The sequence below is a fragment of the Mobula birostris genome, chromosome 14 (genome assembly GCF_030028105.1).
Source record: "Mobula birostris isolate sMobBir1 chromosome 14, sMobBir1.hap1, whole genome shotgun sequence".
In the NCBI taxonomy this organism is placed as follows: Eukaryota; Metazoa; Chordata; class Chondrichthyes; order Myliobatiformes; family Myliobatidae; genus Mobula; species Mobula birostris.
The window spans coordinates 1,432,838-1,452,267 of record NC_092383.1 but is presented as its reverse complement, the minus strand read 5'-3'; the positions used below and the strand labels follow the sequence as shown (position 1 = coordinate 1,452,267).

Below are 19,430 nucleotides of genomic sequence, written 5' to 3'. Positions count from 1 at the left end.
CCTGGGTCTTCAATCATCCTGGAAGGCAAGAACATTTGTTAAACATTGAAAATATGAAACAAATCATTTCTGGAGCATACAACCAAGCTGGAGGAGAAGCCGAGTTCATCTGAAAACCAGGCTCAGGTTTACAACACACTCGTCAGCTCTGTAGACAGAAGCAGTCGTCAGTGGGGTGGGGGGGGGGCGAAGGTGTGGGTGGGGACGTGAGCAAGTCAGGAACTATCTCTACCCAGCCCTGGTTCCGATTACCAGACCGTCCAATAACAAAGAGTGACAACCCCCTCTATTCAAGTGGAAGCACAACTTCAGGTATTTCAGATGGCAAACAAGGAAAGCCAACAGTCTGTTCCTGCACCATGGATGAATAATCTCATTCCACATTTCCCAAAATTCATGCAATGTAGATTTTTTGTTGACATCTTACCCACTCATCCTCGTCAGCCCCCTCTCCTTGGCCACTTTCTTTAGCCTCTTCTTCATTTTTCGACTTTGTAGCAAATATATTGTCTGTCCAAGAACTTCCTGCCTTTTTATCCCCTGCAAAGTTGCACTTTGTCACGGTTCCTGTATGCATTTTGACCAACGTAACTGAAAACCAAGAACCTGTGTTACTTGAGAGCACAGCACATCTTCCTGTGGCCTGCTTGGTTTCAGTTCTTCAACAGACAATAAATGTGTGGAAATCCAAGCAACACACACTAAATGCTGGAGGAACTCAGCAGGCCAGGTAACATCTATGGAAAACAGTCAACGTTTCAGGCCAAGACCCTTCAGTAGGACTGCAGCGTGTGGAAAGATCACATACATAATCCATCACACTCAGCCAGCGTACAGCAGCCATCACATACTGAAAAATCAGGGATATGGCCCTATTAAAGATCAGGTGATGTGACACCATGAAAGATCAGGGATTTGAGTGTTACGGTGATGTGACACCGTAAAGGATCAGGGATTTGAGGGAACTAATGATCTGACACTATTAAAGATCAGGGATTTGAGGGAAACAGTGATCTGACTGTTAAAGATCAGGAATTTGAGTGTTACAGTGATCTGAAACTGCTAAAGATAAGATTAGTATTTTTTGTCACATGCACATCAAAACATTGGGTGAAATGTCAGAACAGTTTAGTATCACTGGCCTATGCCTTGGAATATGTGTAGCAGCCAATCATTGCAATACATGGTAATAAAACTGCAACTTTCAATAAGAATATACAGTATAGAAACACAGAAAAACTACAGCACCATACAGGCCCTTCGGCCCACAATGCTATGCCGAACACGTCCTTACCTTCGAAATTACCTAGGGTTACCCATAGCCCTCTATTTTACTAAGCTCTACGTACTTATCCAACAGCCTCTTAAAAGACGCTATTGTATCTGCCTCCACCACTGTCGCCGGCAACCCATTACATGCACTCACCACTCTCTGCGTAAAAACTGACCCCTGACATCTCCTCTGTACCTATTTCCAAGCACCTTAAAACTGTGCCCTCTTGTGTTAGCCATTTCAGTCCTGGGAAAAAGCCTCTGACTATCCACACGATCAATGCCTCTCATCATCTTATACACCTCTATCAGGTCACCTCTCATCCTCCGTTGCTCCAAGGAGAAAATGTCAAGTTCACTCAGCCTATTCTCATAAGGCATGCTCCCCAATCCAGGCAATATCCTTGTAAATCTCCTCTACACCCTTTCTATGGTTTCCACATCCTTCCTGCAGTGAGGTGACCAGAACTGAGCACAGTACTCCAAGTGGGGTCTGACCAGGGTCCTATACAGCTGTAACATTACCTCTCGGCTCTTGAACTCAATCCCACAGTTGATGAATGTAAAAAAAAACATTAAATTAAATAGTAGTACAAAAAGAGAGGAAAAAGGTGAATAGTGTTCACAGGGAGGGGAAGAAGCTGTTTCTGAAATGTTGAGTGTGTGTCTTCAGGCTCCTGTACCTCCTCTGAGAAGAGGGCTTGTCCTGGGTGATAGGGGTCCTTAATGACGAATGCTGTCACTGAAGATGCCCCAGTGCTGGGGAGGTTACTGCCCATGATGGAGCTGGCCAAGTTTAAAACATTCACAATGTGTCGTTTGCACCAACAACCAACACAATCAGAGAGGGGCCGTCCGCAGGGAGCTGAGGCCAGCGCGGATAAGCCATGATTACGCTGAATGGTGGGGCAGAGCTCTTCATCTCCCCCTTCTCCCAACCACCCACCTTCCCCCTCACGTGGTCTCACCTGTCACCTGGCAGCTTGTACTCCTGTCACTCCCCCCATCTTCTCATTCCAGCTTCTGCCCCATTCCTGAAGGGTCTAGGCTGGCAGCATCAACTGTTTATTCCCCGCCACAGATGCTGAGTTACTCCAGCAGCGTGTGAGAGAGTGCGAGCGAGCGTGTGTGTGTGTCTGTGCATGTGTGCGTGTGCGTGTGCGTGAGAGAGAGAGAGAGAGAGAGAGAGTGTGTGAGTGTGCAAGCCAGCGTGTGTGAGTGCGAGTGCGAGAGCGAGATGTTTTTGTTCTGGAGGCTGTTTATTGCCCTCCTAAATGGAAAAATTCCACTTGAATGTTTCAGATTCAAGAACAGCCTGTTACAGAATGAAGCACTCACGGATAAATGGGCTGTCATCCCTCGTTTTCAGGCGCAATGTGTCTCCAATCTCCAAGTCAATGTTTTTCATCTCTTCCTCAGTGATCCAGAAAGCCAGGCTGTCACCAGGGGTGTGTTTCTCAGAGATCTGTGCCAGCTCCGGTTTGTAAATCAACTTCTTCAACTCCTCTGCTGAAATCCTATCCGACTGTCCTTTAGCTTCCACCTCTACCGTGTGAAGTAACAAAGGCCGAGTCAGACTCCACAATTCCTTCAAATAACCCTCCATCCACCCCACACCCCCCAGTCTCTGAACCCATTCATTGATCACTTAACACCAATCAGGAGCAGCTGGAGGCCACTCAGCCCACCAAACCCGTGATGTCATCATGGCTGATCTTCACTGGCCTCAACTCCTCTTCTGCACCAGGTCTCCATAAACCTTCAATACCTAGTGGTGTAGATCACATTGCTGCTGCCTTACGGCTCCAGCAGTCTGGCTTCACACCTGACTCCGTGTCTGTCTGTGCCCGTGTGCCCCCACCTGTGTCTGTCTGTGCCCGTGTGCGCCCGCCTGTGTCTGTCTGTGCCCGTGTGCACCCGCCTGTGTGTCTGTTCCCGTGTGTGCCTGCCTGTGTGTCTGTTCCCGTGTGTGCCCGCCTGCATGTGTCTGTGCCCATGTGCGCCCCGTGTCTGTGCCCATGTACGCCCGCCTGTGTGCCCGTGTGCGCCCGCCTGCGTGTGTCTGTGCCCGTGTGCGCCCGCCTGCGTGTGTCTGTGCCCGTGTGCGCCCGCCTGCGTGTCCGTGCCTGTGTGCGCCCGCCTGCATGTCTGTGCCTGTGCGCCCGCCTGTGTGTCTGTTCCCGTGTGAGCCCGCCTGCATGTGTCTGTGCCCATGTGCGCCCCCGTGTCTGTGCCCATGTGCGCCCGCCTGTGTCTGTGCCCGTGTGCGCCCACCTGCGTGTCTGTGCCCGTGTGCCCGCCTGTGTCTGTCCCCATGTGCGCCCACCTGCGTGTCTGTGCCCGTGTGCACCCGCCTGTGTGTGTCTGTGCCCATGCGCCCGCCTGTGTCTGTGCCCGTGTGCCCGCCTGTGTGTCTGTGCCCATGCACCCGCCTGTGTCTGTGCCCGTGTGCGCCCACCTGCGTGGGTGTCTGTGTCCCAGCATGCATAACTGTGTCTGTCTGTACGTACCTGTGAGTGAAGGTGGCTGTGCATGTGTGGGTGTGTGTGCCTCCGTGTTTCAAAGTGTATGCGCCTTGTGTCTGCACATTCTTCGCCTGCGCGTCTGCACATTCGTTTGCTAACTGAGTGGGTTCACACCCACATCCCAGAAGCATAGACTGGTAGATCAATAGGCTGCTAAAAATTACCCCATGTAGTAGATTCTGGAGGTAACACAAGAGTAAGTAGGTCACAGGAAAGACAAAGGGTATGCATGGTAGTGTAGGGATTAGTGTAATGGTTTCACAGCGAGCCAGGTACAACTGCTGTCACACGTAGCAGTAACTGTAACGGTTTCACAGTGAGCCAGGTACAACTGCTTCCACGTGGGTTCCCTCCCAGTGGCCTGGTTTCCTCCCACGTTTCAAAGACGTGGAATGTCTTCGGACTATGAACTACGAGTAGGTTCAGTGGTCACATGGGTGTAATTGGGTGTGGCTGGTGTGGGCTCACCGGGGCCCGTTGTATCTCGAAATAAATAGAAGGGTAAATGATGGGAATAGCCGGCCGATGGTGTAGTGGCATCTGCACCGGAGATTGAGCCGAGTGGTCCCGGGTTCGAATCCGGCCGGCTCCTTGTACACTTTCCGTGCTGGGCTGAGCATCGAGTCAGTTAAAGACAATGCTGAAGAAACAGCAAGGTTTCCACCCAATGCATCACAAGGCACAGAGAGGAACAACAAACAAACAAGGAGAATAGGATTGCTCTGTAAGGCTACATGGACTTAATGTTGTAAGGAAACACGGAAACAGAGTAGGGCAGGATACCATGGGAATGAAGACAGGAGTGAGGGAGATGAAGGTCACTGGGATACAGCGACCTCCACCAAACTGCAATGAGCCTGATTTCCCACTAGAGGGAGCAGTGTATCCACAAGCCAACCGCGTGTACTCACTGTAAGAAGACATCAAGTAGCCCGTGTTGACTTTCTTGGTATCACTGAAGTTTGGTTCAATCTCCACCCCACGGGAATCAAACTTTCTCTTGTGGATTTTTGTTGGTTTAATATACAAAATGAAGTATCGATACTGAAAAATATTTAAAAAGATTAAATATAATACAGCAAAACACAAAATGCTAGAGGAACTCAGCAGATCAGGCAGCATCTGTGAAAATAATAGTCAACGTTTTGGGCTGAGACCCTTCATCAGCATACTTAATGCATATTTAGTCTCATGTATATTAGTATACCATTTTAAGATTAAGAAAATAAGGAAATAAAATTTGCATTTGCTGTTATAACCCACTTTTTTAGCCAATTATAAGACCATAAGCTATAGAAGTAGGCCATTCAGCCCATCGAGCCTGCTCTGTCATTCAATCATGGGCTGATCCAATTCTTCCAGTCATCTCTACTCCCCTGCCTTCTCTCCGTACCCTTTGATGCCCTGGCTAATCAAGAACCTATCTATCTCTGCCTTAAATACACCCAATGACTTGGCCTCTACAGCCCCTCATGGCAAAAAATTCCACAGATTTACCACCCTCTGACTAAAGTAATTTCTCCACATCTCTGTTCTAAATGGACGTCCTTCAATCCTGACTTCGTGCCCTCTTGTCCTAGACTCCCCTATCATCGGAAATAACTTTGCCATATCTAATCTGTTCAGACCCTCTAACATTCGGAATGTTTGTATGAGATCCCCCCTCATTCTCCTGAACGCCAGGGAATACAGCCCAAGAGCTGCCAGACATTCCTCATACGGTAACCCTTTCATTCCTGGAATCATTCTTACGAAATTTCTCTTAACCTTCTCCGATGTCAGTATATCCTTTTTAAAACGAGGAGCCCAGAACTGCACACAATACTCCAAGTGTGATCTCACGAGTGCCTTATAGAGCCTCAATATCACATCCTTGCTCTTATATTCTACATATCTAGAAATGAATCCCAACATTGCATTCACCTTCTTCACAACCGACTCAACCTGAAGGTTAACCTTCATGGTACCCTGCACAAGGACTCCCAAGTCCCTTTGCATCTCTGCATTTTGAATTCTCTCCCCATCTAAATAATAGTCTGCCCGTTTATTTCTTCCACCAAAATGCATGACCATACAATTTCCCACATTGTATTTCATTTGCCACTTCTTTGCCCATTCCCCTAAACTATCTAAGTCTCTCCACAGGCTCTGTTTCCTCAACACTACCTGCTCCTCCAACTAGCTTTGTATCATCGGCAAATTTAGTCACAAATCCATTAATCCCATAGTCCAAATCATTGACATACATTATAAAAAGCAGTGCTCCCAACACCAACCCCTGTGGAACTCCACTGGTAACCGGCAGCCAGCCAAAATAGGTTCCCATTATTCCCACTCTCTGTTTTCTGCCGATCAGCCAATGCTCCACCCACGCTAATAACTTCCCTGTAATAGGCTGTTATCTTGCTAAGCAGCCTCCTATGAAGCACCTTGTCAAAGGCCTTCTGAAAATCCAAGTACACTACATCCACTGCATCTCCCTTGTCCACCCTGCTTGTAATTTCCTCAAAAAATTGCAGTAGGTTTGTCAGGCAGGATTTTCCTTTCAGGAAACCATGCTGGCTTTGGCCTATCTTGTCATGTGCCTCCAGGTACTCTGTAATAATTGTCAATGCCTCCGCAATCTCTCCAGCTACTTCCTTCAGAACCTGAGGGTGCATTCCATCAAGTCCAGATTTATCCATCCTCAGACCATTAAGCTTCCTGAGCACCTTCTCAGTCGTAATTTTCACTGCACAAACTTCACTTCCCTGACACTCTTGAATGTTGGGAATACTGCAGATGTCTTCCAATGTGAGGACTGATGCAAAATACACATTTAGTTCCTCTACCATCTCTGCATCTCTCATTACAATATCTCCAGCATCATTTTCTATTGGTCCTATATCTACCCTCAACTCTCTTTTACCACTAATATACTTAAAAAAGTGTTTAGTATCTTCTTTGATATTCGTCACTAGTTTCCTTTCATAATCCATCTTTTCCTTCCTAATGGCCTTCTTGGTTTCCTTCTGTAAGTTTTTAAAACCTTCCCAATCCTCTATCTTCCCACTAGCTCTGGCGTCCTTGTATACCCTCTCTTTTGCTTTTACTTTGGCTCTGATTTCACTTGTCAGCCACGGTAGTTTCAGTTGAAGCAAGTAGCTAAAGAAGTGAGCGGAAGAATTCGGGTGGAAAAAGTCATTTTTTTTTTAAACTGCTCGGGGAGAAGGGTCTGCACTGCGCAGGTGCGTGATGTAGCGCGCCAAGGTTTAAAAAGCAGACCACCATATACAGCGGCTCAAACAGGTAGAGGCCAGGGTAGGTTCTGGTAAGTTTCTTGTTCAGATTGTCTAGCGTAGAGAGAATGCCAGGCAGGATGTTGGAATGCTCCTCTTGCAGGATGTGGGAAGTCAGGGAGCCCTCCGGTGTCCCTGACAACGACACCTGCAGGAAGTGCATCCAGCTGCAGCTCCTAACAAACCGCGTTAGGGAACTGGAGCAGGAGCTGGATGAACTGCGGATCATTCGGGAGAATGAGGAGATTATAGATCGTAGCTACAGGGAGGTAGTTACGCCAAAGGAGCAGAGGACAGGAAATTGGGTCACTGTCAGGTGAGGGAAGAGGAAAGGGCAGGCAGAGCAGGGTTCCCCTGTGGCCATTCCCCTCAACAACAAGTATACCGCATTGGATACTGTTGGGGGGGGATGACTTACCTGGGACAAGCTGTAGTAGCCGGATCTCTGGCACTGGGTCTGGCTCTGCAGTGCAGAAGGGAGGGGGGAAAAGAGGAGAGTGGTAGTGATAGGGGACTCGATAGTTAGAGGGGCAGATAGGAGGTTCTGTGGTCGTGACAGAGAATCCAGGATGGTTTGTTACCTCCCAGGTGCCAGGGTCAAGGATGTCTCTGATCGATTGCATGACATTCTGAAGTGGGAGGGTGATCAGCCAGATGTCATGGTGCACTTCGGTACCAATGACATAGCAAGGAAGAGTGAGGAGGTCCTGGACAGTGAGTATAGAGAGCTTGGTAGGAAGTTGAAAAGCCGGACCTCGAGGGTGGTAATCTCAGGATTGCTACCTGTGCTATGTGCCAGTGAGGGTAGGAATAGGTTGCTCTGGAGGATGAACAAGTGGCTGAGGAACTGGTGTAGGGAGCAGGGTTTCAGATTTCAGGATAATTGGGACCTCTTCTGGGGCAGGTGGGACCTGTACAAGAGAGTCGGGTTACACTTGAACTACAGGGGGACCAATATCCTTTCAGGGAGGTTTGTTAGTGCTATTGGGGAGGCTTTAAACTAGATTTGCAGGGGGATGGGAACCACAGTACCAGAGCTGACAGTGTGGCTGGGGTGAAAATAAATGATGTTAAAATTTCAAGCAAATCCACTAATAGAAATGTTGTGAGCGGTGGTAAAAATCTTCTGAGGTGTATATATTTCAATGCTAGGAGTATTGCGGGGAAGGCGGATGAGTTGAGGGCGTGGATTGACACGTGGAATTATGACGTTGTAGCAATTAGTGAAACTTGGCTACAGGAGGGGCAGGACTGGCAGCTTAATATTCCAGGGTTCCGATGTTTCAGATGTGATCGAGGCAGAGGAATGAAAGATGGGGGAGTGGCATTGCTTGTTAGGGAAAATATTACAGCAGTGCTCAGGCAGGACAGATTAGAGGGCTTGTCTACTGAGTCCTTGTGGGTGGAGCTGAGAAACAGGAAAGGTATGGCCACATTAGTGGGATTGTACTACAGACCACCCAATAGTCAAAGAGAATTGGAAGTGCAAATCTGCAGAGAGATAGCAGGCAACTGCAGGAAACATAAAGTTGTGGTGGTAGGGGATTTTAATTTTCCATATATTGATTGGGTCTCCCATACTGTTAGGGGTCTAGATGGTTTAGTTTGTAAAATGTGTTCAGGAAAGTTTTCTAAATCAATATATAGAGGGACCAACTAGAGGGGATGCAATATTGGATCTCCTGTTAGGAAATGAGTTAGGACAAGTGACAGAAGTCTGTGTAGGGGAGCACTTTGGTTCCAGTGATCATAACACCATTAGTTTCAACTTGATCATGGACAAGGATAGATCTGGTCCTAGGGTTGAGGTTCTTAACTGGAAGAAGGCCAAATTTGAAGGAATGAGAAAGGATCTAAAAAGCGTGGATTGGGACAGGTTGTTCTCTGGCATGGATGTGATTGGTAGGTGGGAAGCCTTCAAAGCAGAAATTTTGAGAGTGCAGAATTTGTATGTTCCTGTCAGGATTAAAGGCAAGGTGAATAGGAATAAAGAACCTTGGTTCTCAAGGGATATTGCAACTCTGATAAAGAAGAAGAGGGAGTTGTATGACGTGTATAGGAAGCAGGAGTAAATAAGGTGCTTGAGGAGTATAAGAAGTGCAAGAAAATACTTAAGAAAGAAATCAGGAGGGCTAAAAGAAGACATGAGGTTGCCTTGGCAGTCAAAGTGAAGGATAATCCAAAGAGCTTTTACAGGTATATTAAGAGCAAAAGGATTGTAAGGGATAAAATTGGTCCTCTTGAAGATCAGAGTGGTCGACTATGTGCGGAACCAAAGGAAATGGGGGAGATCTTAAATAGGTTTTTTGCGTCTGTGTTTACTAAGGAAACTGGCATGAAGTCTATGGAATTAAGGGAAACAAGTAGTGAGATCATAGAAACTGTACAGATCGAAAAGGAGGAGGTGCTTGCAGTTTTGAGGAAAATTAAAGTGGATAAATCCCCGGGACCTGACAGGGTGTTCCCTTGGACCTTGAAGGAGACTAGTGTTGAAACTGCAGGGGCCCTGGCTGAAATATTTAAAATGTCGCTGTCTACAGGTGAGGTGCCGGAGGATTGGAGAGTGGCTCATGTCGTTCCATTGTTTAAAAAAGGATCGAAAAGTAATCCGGGAAATTATAGGCCAGTAAGTTTAACGTCGGTAGTAGGTAAGTTATTGGAGGGAGTACTAAGAGACAGAATCTACAAGCATTTGGATAGACAGGGACTTATTAGGGAGAGTCAACATGGCTTTGTGCGTGGTAGGTCATGTTTGACCAATCTATTGGAGTTTTTCGAGGAGGTTACCAGGAAAGTGGATGAAGGGAAGGCAGTGGATATTGTCTACATGGACTTCAGTAAGGCCTTTGACAAGGTCCTGCATGGGAGGTTAGTTAGGAAAATTCAGTCGCTAGGTATACATGGAGAGGTGGTAAATTGGATTAGACATTGGCTCGATGGAAGAAGTCAGAGAATGGTGGTAGAGAATTGCTTCTCTGAGTGGAGGCCTGTGACTAGTGGTGTGCCACAGGGATCAGTGCTGGGTCCATTGTTATTTGTCATCTATATCAATGATCTGGATGATAATGTGGTAAATTGGATCAGCAAGTTTGCTGATGATACAAAGATTGGAGGTGTAGTGGACAGTGAGGAAGGTTTTCAGAGCCTGCAGAGGGACTTGGACCAGCTGGAAAAATGGGCTGAAAAATGGCAGATGGAGTTTAATACTGACAAGTGTGACGTATTGCACGTTGGAAGGACAAACCAACGTAGAACATACAGGGTTAATGGTAAGGCACTGAGGAGTGCAGTGGAACAGAGGGATCTGGGAATACAGATACAAAATTCCCTAAAAGTGGCGTCACAGGTAGATAGGGTCGTAAAGAGAGCTTTTGGTACATTGGCCTTTATTAATCGAAGTAGTGAGTATAAGAGCTGGAATGTTATGATGAGGTTGTATAAGGCATTGGTGAGGCCAAATCTGGAGTATTGTGTTCAGTTTTAGTCACCAAATTACAGGAAGGATATAAATAAGGTTGAAAGAGTGCAGAGAAGGTTTACAAGGATGTTGCCGGGACTTGAGAAACTCAGTTACAGAGAAAGGTTGAATAGGTTAGGACTTTATTCCCTGGAGTGTAGTAGAAAGAGGGGAGATTTGATAGAGGTATGTAAAATTATGATGGGTATAGATAGAGTGAATGCAAGCAGGCTTTTTCCACTGAGGCAAGGGGAGAAAAAAACCAGAGGACATGGGTTTAGGGTGAGGGGGGAAAAGTTTAAAGGGAACATTGGGGGGGGCTTCTTCACACAGAGAGTGGTGGGAGTATGGAATGAGCTGCCAGACAAGGTGGTAAATGTGGGTTCTTTTTTAACATTTAAGAATAAATTGGACAGATACATGGATGGGAGGTGTATGGAGGGATATGGTCCGTGTGCAGGTCAGTGGGACTAGGCAGAAAATGGTTCGGCACAGCCAAGAAGGGCCAAAAGGCCTGTTTCTGTGCTGTAGTTTCTATGGTTCTATGGTTTCTAGTGTCCTTCTTCTATTTAAAAATTTTTTCTTATTTGGAATATATCTGTCTTGCATTTCCCTCATTTTTCGCAGAAACTCCAGCCTTTTCTGCTCTGCTGTCCTTCCTGTTAGTGTCTCTTTCCAGTCAACTTTGGCCAGTTCCCCTCTCATGCCACTGTAATTTCCTTTATTCCACTGAAATACCAACACATTGGAATTTAGTTTCTCCTTCTCAAATTTCAAAGTGAACTCAATCATATTGTGATGACTGTTCCCTAATGGTTCCTTAACCTTAAGCTCATTTATCACCTCCGAATCATTGCACAACACCCAATCCAGCACAGTCGATCCCCTAGTGGGCTCAACAACAAGCTGTTCTAAAAAGCCATCCCTTAGACAGTCTACAAATTCTCTCTTTTGAGGACTTTTACAACTCCTCCAGTGAAGTGAAGAGGTACAAAACAGTAATAGGCCCTTCGAGCCCAATGAGCCCACGTGGCCTGCACCCCAAACCAGATTCGCTGTCCCCGAGGGGAAAGAGAACAGAGGATTGGTCAGGCCAGACCACAGAACATACCCTTGACCTTCCTGTGATTGGCTACAAACCAGCAGGCCAGCTCACACTGATCGCAGGCACTAATCAATACTGGAGAAGGCGGTGACTTCACCCATGAGAGATGCTTTGATCCTAGTGCCCCACCTCTCCCTCATGTCCACAAAAGGCTCAAAGCCACACGAGTGACAGTAGCCTTGTCCCCCGCCAGAGTCGACTGGGAAGCTTTCCAGTGCAGCACTTCTGTCTATGTAGAGTCTTTGTATCCATCACTAAAGTCCATTTTGGATGGTGTGTCTTGTCTATTATATGTGTTCAACGTTTCTGTCAAAGACCCAAGTTTATCTGGTGTCCATACCTGTATAGGTGATAATCCATATGACATGGGACAAGGATCAGGCCACTCGGCCCATTGCGCCTGCTCTGCCATTTCATCATGGCTGATTTATTGTCCCTCTCAACCCCATTCTCCTGCCTTCTCCCCGCAACCTTTGATGCCCTGACTGATCAAGAAGCTATCAAAGACCACTTTAAATATACCCAATGACTGGTTGTGGAAGCCAAGTCACTGGTCAAGGTTGTGTGAGATCCTACACAAGTCAAAGTGAGGTGGGTTGCCAATTCCTGATGCCTTCCATCTGAAATTTGGCAGGTTACCAGGTAGAATCGTGATCTGTATAGGCCCAGTCCCACAGAGCCAAGTACAAATTAGCAAATAATCTGTTGCTTCTGGAGGATTTATGCATCTCAGAGGAACAAAGAGAATTGAAAGCACTTTTTCAACCTTATTTACATCTTTCCTGTAGGCAGGTGACCAAAACTGCACACAATACTCCAGGTTAGGCCTCAGCAACATCTTATACAATTTCAAAATAAAACCAACTCCTGTACTCAACACACTCAATTATGAAGACCAACATGCCAAAAGTTTTCACTATGACCCTATCTATGTATGTGAAACAACACTTTGAAGGAATTCTGGACCTGTCTTCCCAGATTTCTCTGTTCTACCGCACTCCTCAGTGCCCTACCATTCACTGTGTAAGACCTACTCTGGTCTGTCCTTCCAAAGTGCAGCACCTCACACTTGTCTGCGTTCAATGCCATCTGCCATTTTCCAGCTGGTCCAGATCCTGCTGCCAGCTTCGATTGCTTTCCTTGCCATCCACTATGCCCCAGTCTTGGTGTCATCCGCACATTTGCTGATGCAGTTTAACACATTATCATCCGGATCGTTGAGAGGGATGTCAAACAACGGACCCAGCACCGATCCCTGCGGCACTCCACTAGTCACAGGCCTCCAGTCAGAGAGACAACCACCTACAACCACCCTGTGACTTCTCCCACAAAACCAATCTCTAACTGCATTAGTCCTTCTTAGGAAGGACTAGGCACTAGAACCATTTCTGAGATTTACTAGACTTCCACTTAAACGAGGATGAGCTGGACTGGGACTGGCTGCCCCCATACCTACTGCAGGCCAGCCCAGCAGAGTGAGGGAATTCGTTTACAAAACAGGATTGGGGGCGCGGATGGGAATCACAGAAGTGTGGGATGTACGACATTTCCTCCTGTGGGGGAAACTAGAACTGAATTTTGGGATGGTGGTTATGAGGGTATGTGAGCGAATACATAACGAAATTGAAAGTAAATGTTAGTATCAAAGTACAGATACAACCAACCCTGAGATTCGTTTTCCTGTGGTCATACTGTATGAGTTTATAGAGTAGCAACTATAACAGGATCAATGAAAGATCAAACCCGAGTGCAGAAGACAACAAACTGCAAATATAAACAATGAGAACGTGAGATAATGAGATAAACAGTTCTTAACGTGAGATCATTGCTTGTGGAAACATCTCAATGGATGGGCAAGTGAATGTAGTTATCCCCTTTTGTTCAGGAGCCTAATGGTTGAAGAGTAGTAACCATTCTTGAATCTGGGGGTGTGAGTCCTGAGGCTCCTGTACCTTCTAACCGAGGACCTGGAGGTGAGAAAATGGGGAAAAAGAAGCTGATCGAACTTACAAAGTCCAACAGAGTTGGATGAGGTAACTGTGATTCAGAGTAAGGGGTCACAATCTCAAGATATTTAGTGCTGAAATCACAAGAAACTTCTTCAGAGGTTGAAAGGCAAAATGCCCTCCTCCTGTGCCTAATTTTTATACTCTTATATAGCACGATCATTTAAAAATGAAGGTCAGTCATTAAAACAGTCATTAATTTATACTTGGCTCTGTGGGACTGGGCATGTACAGATCACGCCTCAAGGGAAATGGAAGCAGAGCACCGCTAATGCAGAAGTAGAAATCACTTTGAAACGCAAGGGGACAGACATTGACCAAATATAGTCTGGAGTACAGAGTTGAGGTTATCGTCAGACCAACATGATCTCACTGAAAAACAGGACAAGGTTGAAAGGCCTGTTCCTAATTCCGATGCCGCCATTGTGATCAAAACATTCACAATTCCAATGCAGGGTGGGTTATCTGGTACTTGGGGTGTGCTTTAAAATAATGCACAGTGGATTCCGGGTAATCAAAGCAGCTGCTTATTTGGAACAAAAATTAATTGAGAAAATAACTAGGATTTCCTTCATTTATTTTGGACACTGTGGCACTTAATTGGGACGGGAGACTGTTGCTGAAGTTTCTAACCAGTGTCAGTTCCATGCACATCATGTGGCCATTAGACACTACACCGTGCTTAGAATAGTTTTAAAGTTACTTCAGTTGCATGTATTTGTGTTCAAAAAGCAGTGATTTTTGTCACCGATAGATGGCACGAGGTAAACAATAAAACAATTCAGAACTGTTTCTAAAAATGCAAACACGAGGAAATCTGCAAATGCTGGAATTTCAAACAACACACATAAAAGTTGCTGGTGAACCCAGCAGGCCAGGCAGCACCTCGAGGAAGAGGTACAGTCAACGTCAGGACGAAGGGTCTCGGCCCGAAACGTCGACAGTACCTCTTCCTAGAGATGCTGCCTGGCCTGCTGCGTTCACCAGCAACTTTGATGTGTGGTGCTCAGAACTGTTTTGCTCACTGTGGTTTCAGAATTCAGGCTTGGAGATGCCAGAAATGGCTGGGAGTGAACATTCACTACTTCAACAAGATAGGGCCTATGAAAATTTGAAGATACCAACAATCATCTTGAACATTACAATGAAAATGAAGATTTGGAGGATGCAGTTGTCAAAAGCACTATATGAAGGCCGTCCGTTATCAGCACCAGGTGTCCGCGTTCATTTTGTTAATTTCTCCATCCATAACTATTACCAACTACAGTTCTATAGCACTGTGTAGTTTTGGTTGCGTCCTAATTTGATCTGTATTTCATTTAAATACATAATGTGTTACCCAGCTTGACTCTTTTTAATATTTTTTTAACTACTTCCATGGAACTTCAGCTAATTAGGGCAGCCACTTAAATGTGCCAAAAATGTCCTGGTCCCAATGAGTCCTAATTGACTGGAATCCACTGTATACTTGTCGCAAAATCATCTTTCTACAACTGCTGGGCATTTCTTGTCAACTGTTTATAGGTTAATGCTTTTTCTCAATACACTCAGCCAACTTTCTCTCGTACCTTCAGAGTTTTGTCCTTTAAGGTTTCAGATTAGCCTGGTCACGTACGGTGACCATTTCCCTCGTGTTCTTTACAAGACGGTGCATTAATATTTCTCCTTGCACAGAACCAGATGTAAAATAACCTGATCCCTCGTCGTCTCCTCGGAACACCGAAATTCGCCTTTCATTGTAGACAGCGACTTGATTTGACTGAATGTCGGTAGCAACATCGCTCAGCTCAGGACTCCGGCCGCTTTATAGACCCACCGCCCCGGGAACGTGACCAGACCGCCGGCGCCGCGCTCCCTCCGTTCCGCCTGAAGTCCCACTCAACTTCTAACCAGCCCCGACTCCCAACCGGACCAGGGTCCGGGGCCTGACCGCCGTACCCCTGGTCCCGGGCCCGCTCACCTTGCTGCCGGTGCTGTCCTCGATCTGGTGCCGACTCAGCTGCCGCAGCTCCCCCTCCAACACGGCCCCGGGGCCCCTGCAAACAAATCACCGCGTCAGGGCAGCGCCACACCCCCGGCTTGAGCGCGGTCCCCGGCCCACCGAGTCCCACCGCCCCGCCCGGCCCGGCCTTACCCCAGGGCCGCCGGAGCCCACGGGCCCAGGACCCGCTCCCGGTTAACGGGGCCGACGGACAACCGGTCGTCGCTATAGATACGGCTCATGGCGCAGCCGGAAGCTGGGCTTTCTTCCAGCGGAAGTGAACCCGGTTGCCTAGGAGACGGCGGTGACGGCCGCGAGGGAAGCCTGGAGCCGAGACCCAGGGAGTTGGGAGCCACCACTGCCCGAATGGAGGGGCCGGGTCTGCGGCTCTTGCCGCCCGAGCCCCGGGATCGCGGCTCGCAGCGCTGCCGCATGGGGCCCAGGGCTCTGGCGGCGCTGGGCGTGCGGCTGGGCGGCCCGCTGCGGGTGTGTGTAGCCGGCGGCCTGGCCCTCTGCTCCGCCTGGCCCCGAGCCGACCTCGCCGACGGCTTCGTGCAGCTGGACGCCAAGTGCGCCAGCCCGGGCTTCCTGGAGCGCGGGGCCCGGGGCCTCAGCCTGGGCCTCGGGCAGCTGCAGGCCGTGGGCTGCAGCAGGGCCCGGCGGGTGTGCGTGCGGGCCGTGGTGGCGGAGCCCGGCGGCGCCGAGCCCCCGGCCCAGCTGGTCCGCGCTCTGCTGAAGGGCGTCTACCTGAGCGCCGGGCTGGTGGTGCGGGTGTCGGGCCCCGAGGCCTCGGCCTGGCCCGGCGCCCTGCGGCTGCTCGAGGTGCGCTGGCTGGACCCTCCGGCCGCCGGAGCCGCGCTGCTGGCGGCCGGGGCCAAGGTGCAGGTGGCCGAGGTGCTGAGCCTGGAGAGGTACCGGGCGGAGATCCGGGGCCCGGCCGAGGCCTCGGCGCCAGGCCCCGAGCCTGCTCTCACCCCACTGAGGGAGGCGCTGGCCTGGCCGCTCCTCTACCCCGAGGCCTCGGCGCGCCTGGGCCTGGACTGCCCGCGGGGAGTGCTGCTCATCGGGCCGCCGGGCGTGGGCAAGTCGCGGCTGCTGCACTGCCTGGCCCAGGAGCTGGGCGCCTCGGTGCTGCAGGCCTCGGCCTCGGCGCTGCTCGGGCCGCGGCCCGGGGACAGCGAGCTCCGCCTCCGCCGCCTCGTCGGCCAGGCCGGGGCCGAGGCCAAGCGCCGGCCTTGCCTCCTCTTCGTCGATCAGCTGGACGCCGCATTTCCCCGGAGGACGGGCAGGAACCAGGGCGCCGAGCACAGGCTTCTAGCTCAGCTCCTCGGCCTGCTCGACAACCCGGAGCGCCGGCGCTGGGTGCTGGTGGGCGCCACCGACAGGCCCGAGGCCTTGGACCCCGCCTTGCGGAGGCCGGGGCGGTTTGACCGAGAGGTGAGGGCCGGCGTGGTTGGAGGAGTAGCCGCAATCCCCGGGACCCCGGCATCCCGTCACCCTGACCGGCCGGCGACCCAGGCAACAGCCCGGCCCGGCCCGGCCCTGTTCCTGGTGTGAACTCCTGTCCACTCCCTATCTACTTCCACCAGGACCCCGGTTCTGCTGCAAAATGGGTCTCTTCCCCGGTACTGTACTGAACCTCAATACGGAGCAACCTGACCCCTGTAACCGGGAGACCCCCCACCCCCCTCTCTGCTCCCAGCCACCCCATCGCCCAGCTCGGACACGTCTCTCTTCACATTGATCCAAAACACAGCAGTGTGCACCCACTTGGCAAATCCTGCCGCCTCCGACCCCTCTGCTCAAAGGTGATACCAGTGAATATTATTACTCACTATCAAAGTATGAAAGTATGTAGAAATCAGGGCCTTCAGGTTCAGCTTTTTCTCCTTACTGGCAGCCACAAAGCAAGAAACCCCAAAGAAACCACTTTTAAAAAAGCAACAAAAATCCAATACAGAGAGAGAGACAAAAAATTAGGATAGTCAAAATCCCTCACTGTTATAATTCTGTTTTTTTTTGTATTTCACTGCAATTTGCCAATATCTTGTTTCCTCTCATTCCCACTGGCAGGCCTGTACTAAAATCCCCGCAGAGCCGTTGCCCCGAGATCCCTCTCCACATACTACTATGGCCTCTCTGGAATCAGCTGTGTGATTCCTATCTTTTGCATCTCCCTCTGTCATGCCTGAAACTTCTTTACCATGGAACATCAAGCCCTTCAGCTGACCACGTTTCTTGGGTCTGTCCCTGTGAGAGCAATGAGCTCTTGCCCCATTCACCTGTTTCCCTGGTTTGTCAGTCTTCTCCGGGGCAGTGCGACAACTGGCTTTCTCATTTCTTGCTCTGTTCACATCCGTTTGAAGTGGTTTTAATCTGGAGCTATAATTGAGTTGCAGTTGTACAAGACATTGGTGAGCATGCATGTGGTGTATTATGTAGAGTTCAGGTCAGTCTGATATAGGAAAGACATCACCAAACTCGGAAGAGTGCAGAGGAGATTTATCGGGCTCCTGAATTCTGATTTGGCCAGGCTGGCACTTTAATGCAACATCAGAGAGACTGAGAGGTGTCAGTAAGGTGAATACACAGTACATAGCTCTTTATCTCGGAAAGGAACGCAGAACTGGAGGGTCAGGTTTAAGGGAGAAATGAAAATTTAAAAGGGGCCTGAGGGGGTAACTTCTCCACACAGAGGGTGATGGTTATATGGAATGAACCGCCAGAAGGAGTAGTTGAGGGGGTGTTTGGATAAACATGGGTAGGAGCAGGGTCTCCCAATCTGGGGTCCTTAAACCCCTTGGTTCATGGTAGGGGTCCATGGCATATAAAAGCTGGGAACTCCTGGTTTCGAGGGTCCTGAGTCAAATGCAGGCAAATGGTCAGCACGGCAGGGTTGGGCCGAAGGATCTGTGTGGCTCTGTGACCTGTATCTGGTTATTTCCTGCAGGTTGTGATCGGCGTGCCGACCATGTTACAGCGCAGAGCCATTCTCGGAGCAGTCACCACCCTGATGCCTGTCAGCGCCCAAGTCTGTGTGTCCTGGCTAGCAGAAGCAACGGGTGGCTACGTTGGTGCTGACCTGACGGCCCTGTGTCGAGAGGCTGCTCTGCAGGTCATCCGGCGCGCTTCCCAGTCCCAGGTACGGGCGTGAGGGGACAAGGGCAGTGTAGGGTGGATCAGAAATCAAGCTGGGTGATGAGCCTCCTACCCCCTACCCCAGTGATACCTCACACCCCTGGCACAATCAAACCAACATCAGACCTCACACCCTTGGCACAGTCAAACCAACGTCAGAACAGACAGATACCTCACACTCTTGGCTCAGTGAAACCAAGTGATCGATCTTGGTTCGGAGAGTGGATCAACAGCCACAACTGAAAATGATCTCCAGAGCCTCTGCAGATGCTGGAAATCCAGAGCAGCACAAACGAATCCAGCAGGTCAGGCAGCGTCCAGTTGATGTTTCAGGCCAAGACCCTTCATTGGGACTGGAAAAGAGGTGGGGTAGATGCCAGAATCAGAAGTGGTGGGGTCAGAGTACACACTGACGGGTGATAATTGAGACCAGGTGAGGGTGGGGGGGGTGGAGGAGGGGCTTGAAGTCAGCAGCTGGCAGGTGGTGGGTGGAAGAGGTAAAGGGTTGAAGAAGGAGGAATCTGATCGGGGAGGAGAGAGGACGGTGGGAGCAGAAAGGAGGAGGAGAACCAGAGGGAGGTGATGGGCAGGTGAGGAGAAGAGAAGGGATGAGAGGAGAACCAGAATATGGAATGGAAAAAAAGGAGGAGGGAGTGGGACAAATCAGT

General features: G+C 49.3%; 2 protein-coding genes across 4 annotated transcripts in view; one reads left to right on the top strand and one right to left on the bottom strand.

The window, feature by feature from the left end:
- Positions 1-15,909, bottom strand: part of LOC140209634 (AP-3 complex subunit sigma-2) — a 62,843-nt gene extending 46,934 nt beyond the window's left edge. The window contains exons 1-5 of the mRNA XM_072277945.1: positions 15,778-15,909; positions 15,604-15,679; positions 4,709-4,841; positions 2,611-2,817; positions 428-591 (exon numbers count right to left, since the gene is read on the bottom strand). Coding sequence (XP_072134046.1) covers positions 428-591; positions 2,611-2,817; positions 4,709-4,841; positions 15,604-15,679; positions 15,778-15,866 — 669 coding nt within the window. The 5' untranslated portion in view covers positions 15,867-15,909. The remainder of the gene's footprint in view (positions 1-427; positions 592-2,610; positions 2,818-4,708; positions 4,842-15,603; positions 15,680-15,777) is intronic.
- Positions 15,747-19,430, top strand: part of afg2b (AFG2 AAA ATPase homolog B) — a 54,700-nt gene continuing 51,016 nt past the window's right edge. The window contains exons 1-2 of one of the 3 annotated variants that reach the window (XR_011889031.1): positions 15,747-17,061; positions 18,575-18,766. Coding sequence is in view for 2 of the 3 variants with exons in the window: in XM_072277941.1 (XP_072134042.1) it covers positions 15,865-17,061; positions 18,575-18,766 (1,389 nt within the window). In the remaining variant the exon portion in view is untranslated. The remainder of the gene's footprint in view (positions 17,062-18,574; positions 18,767-19,430) is intronic. The other 2 variants (XM_072277941.1, XM_072277943.1) reach the window with 2 other exon arrangements.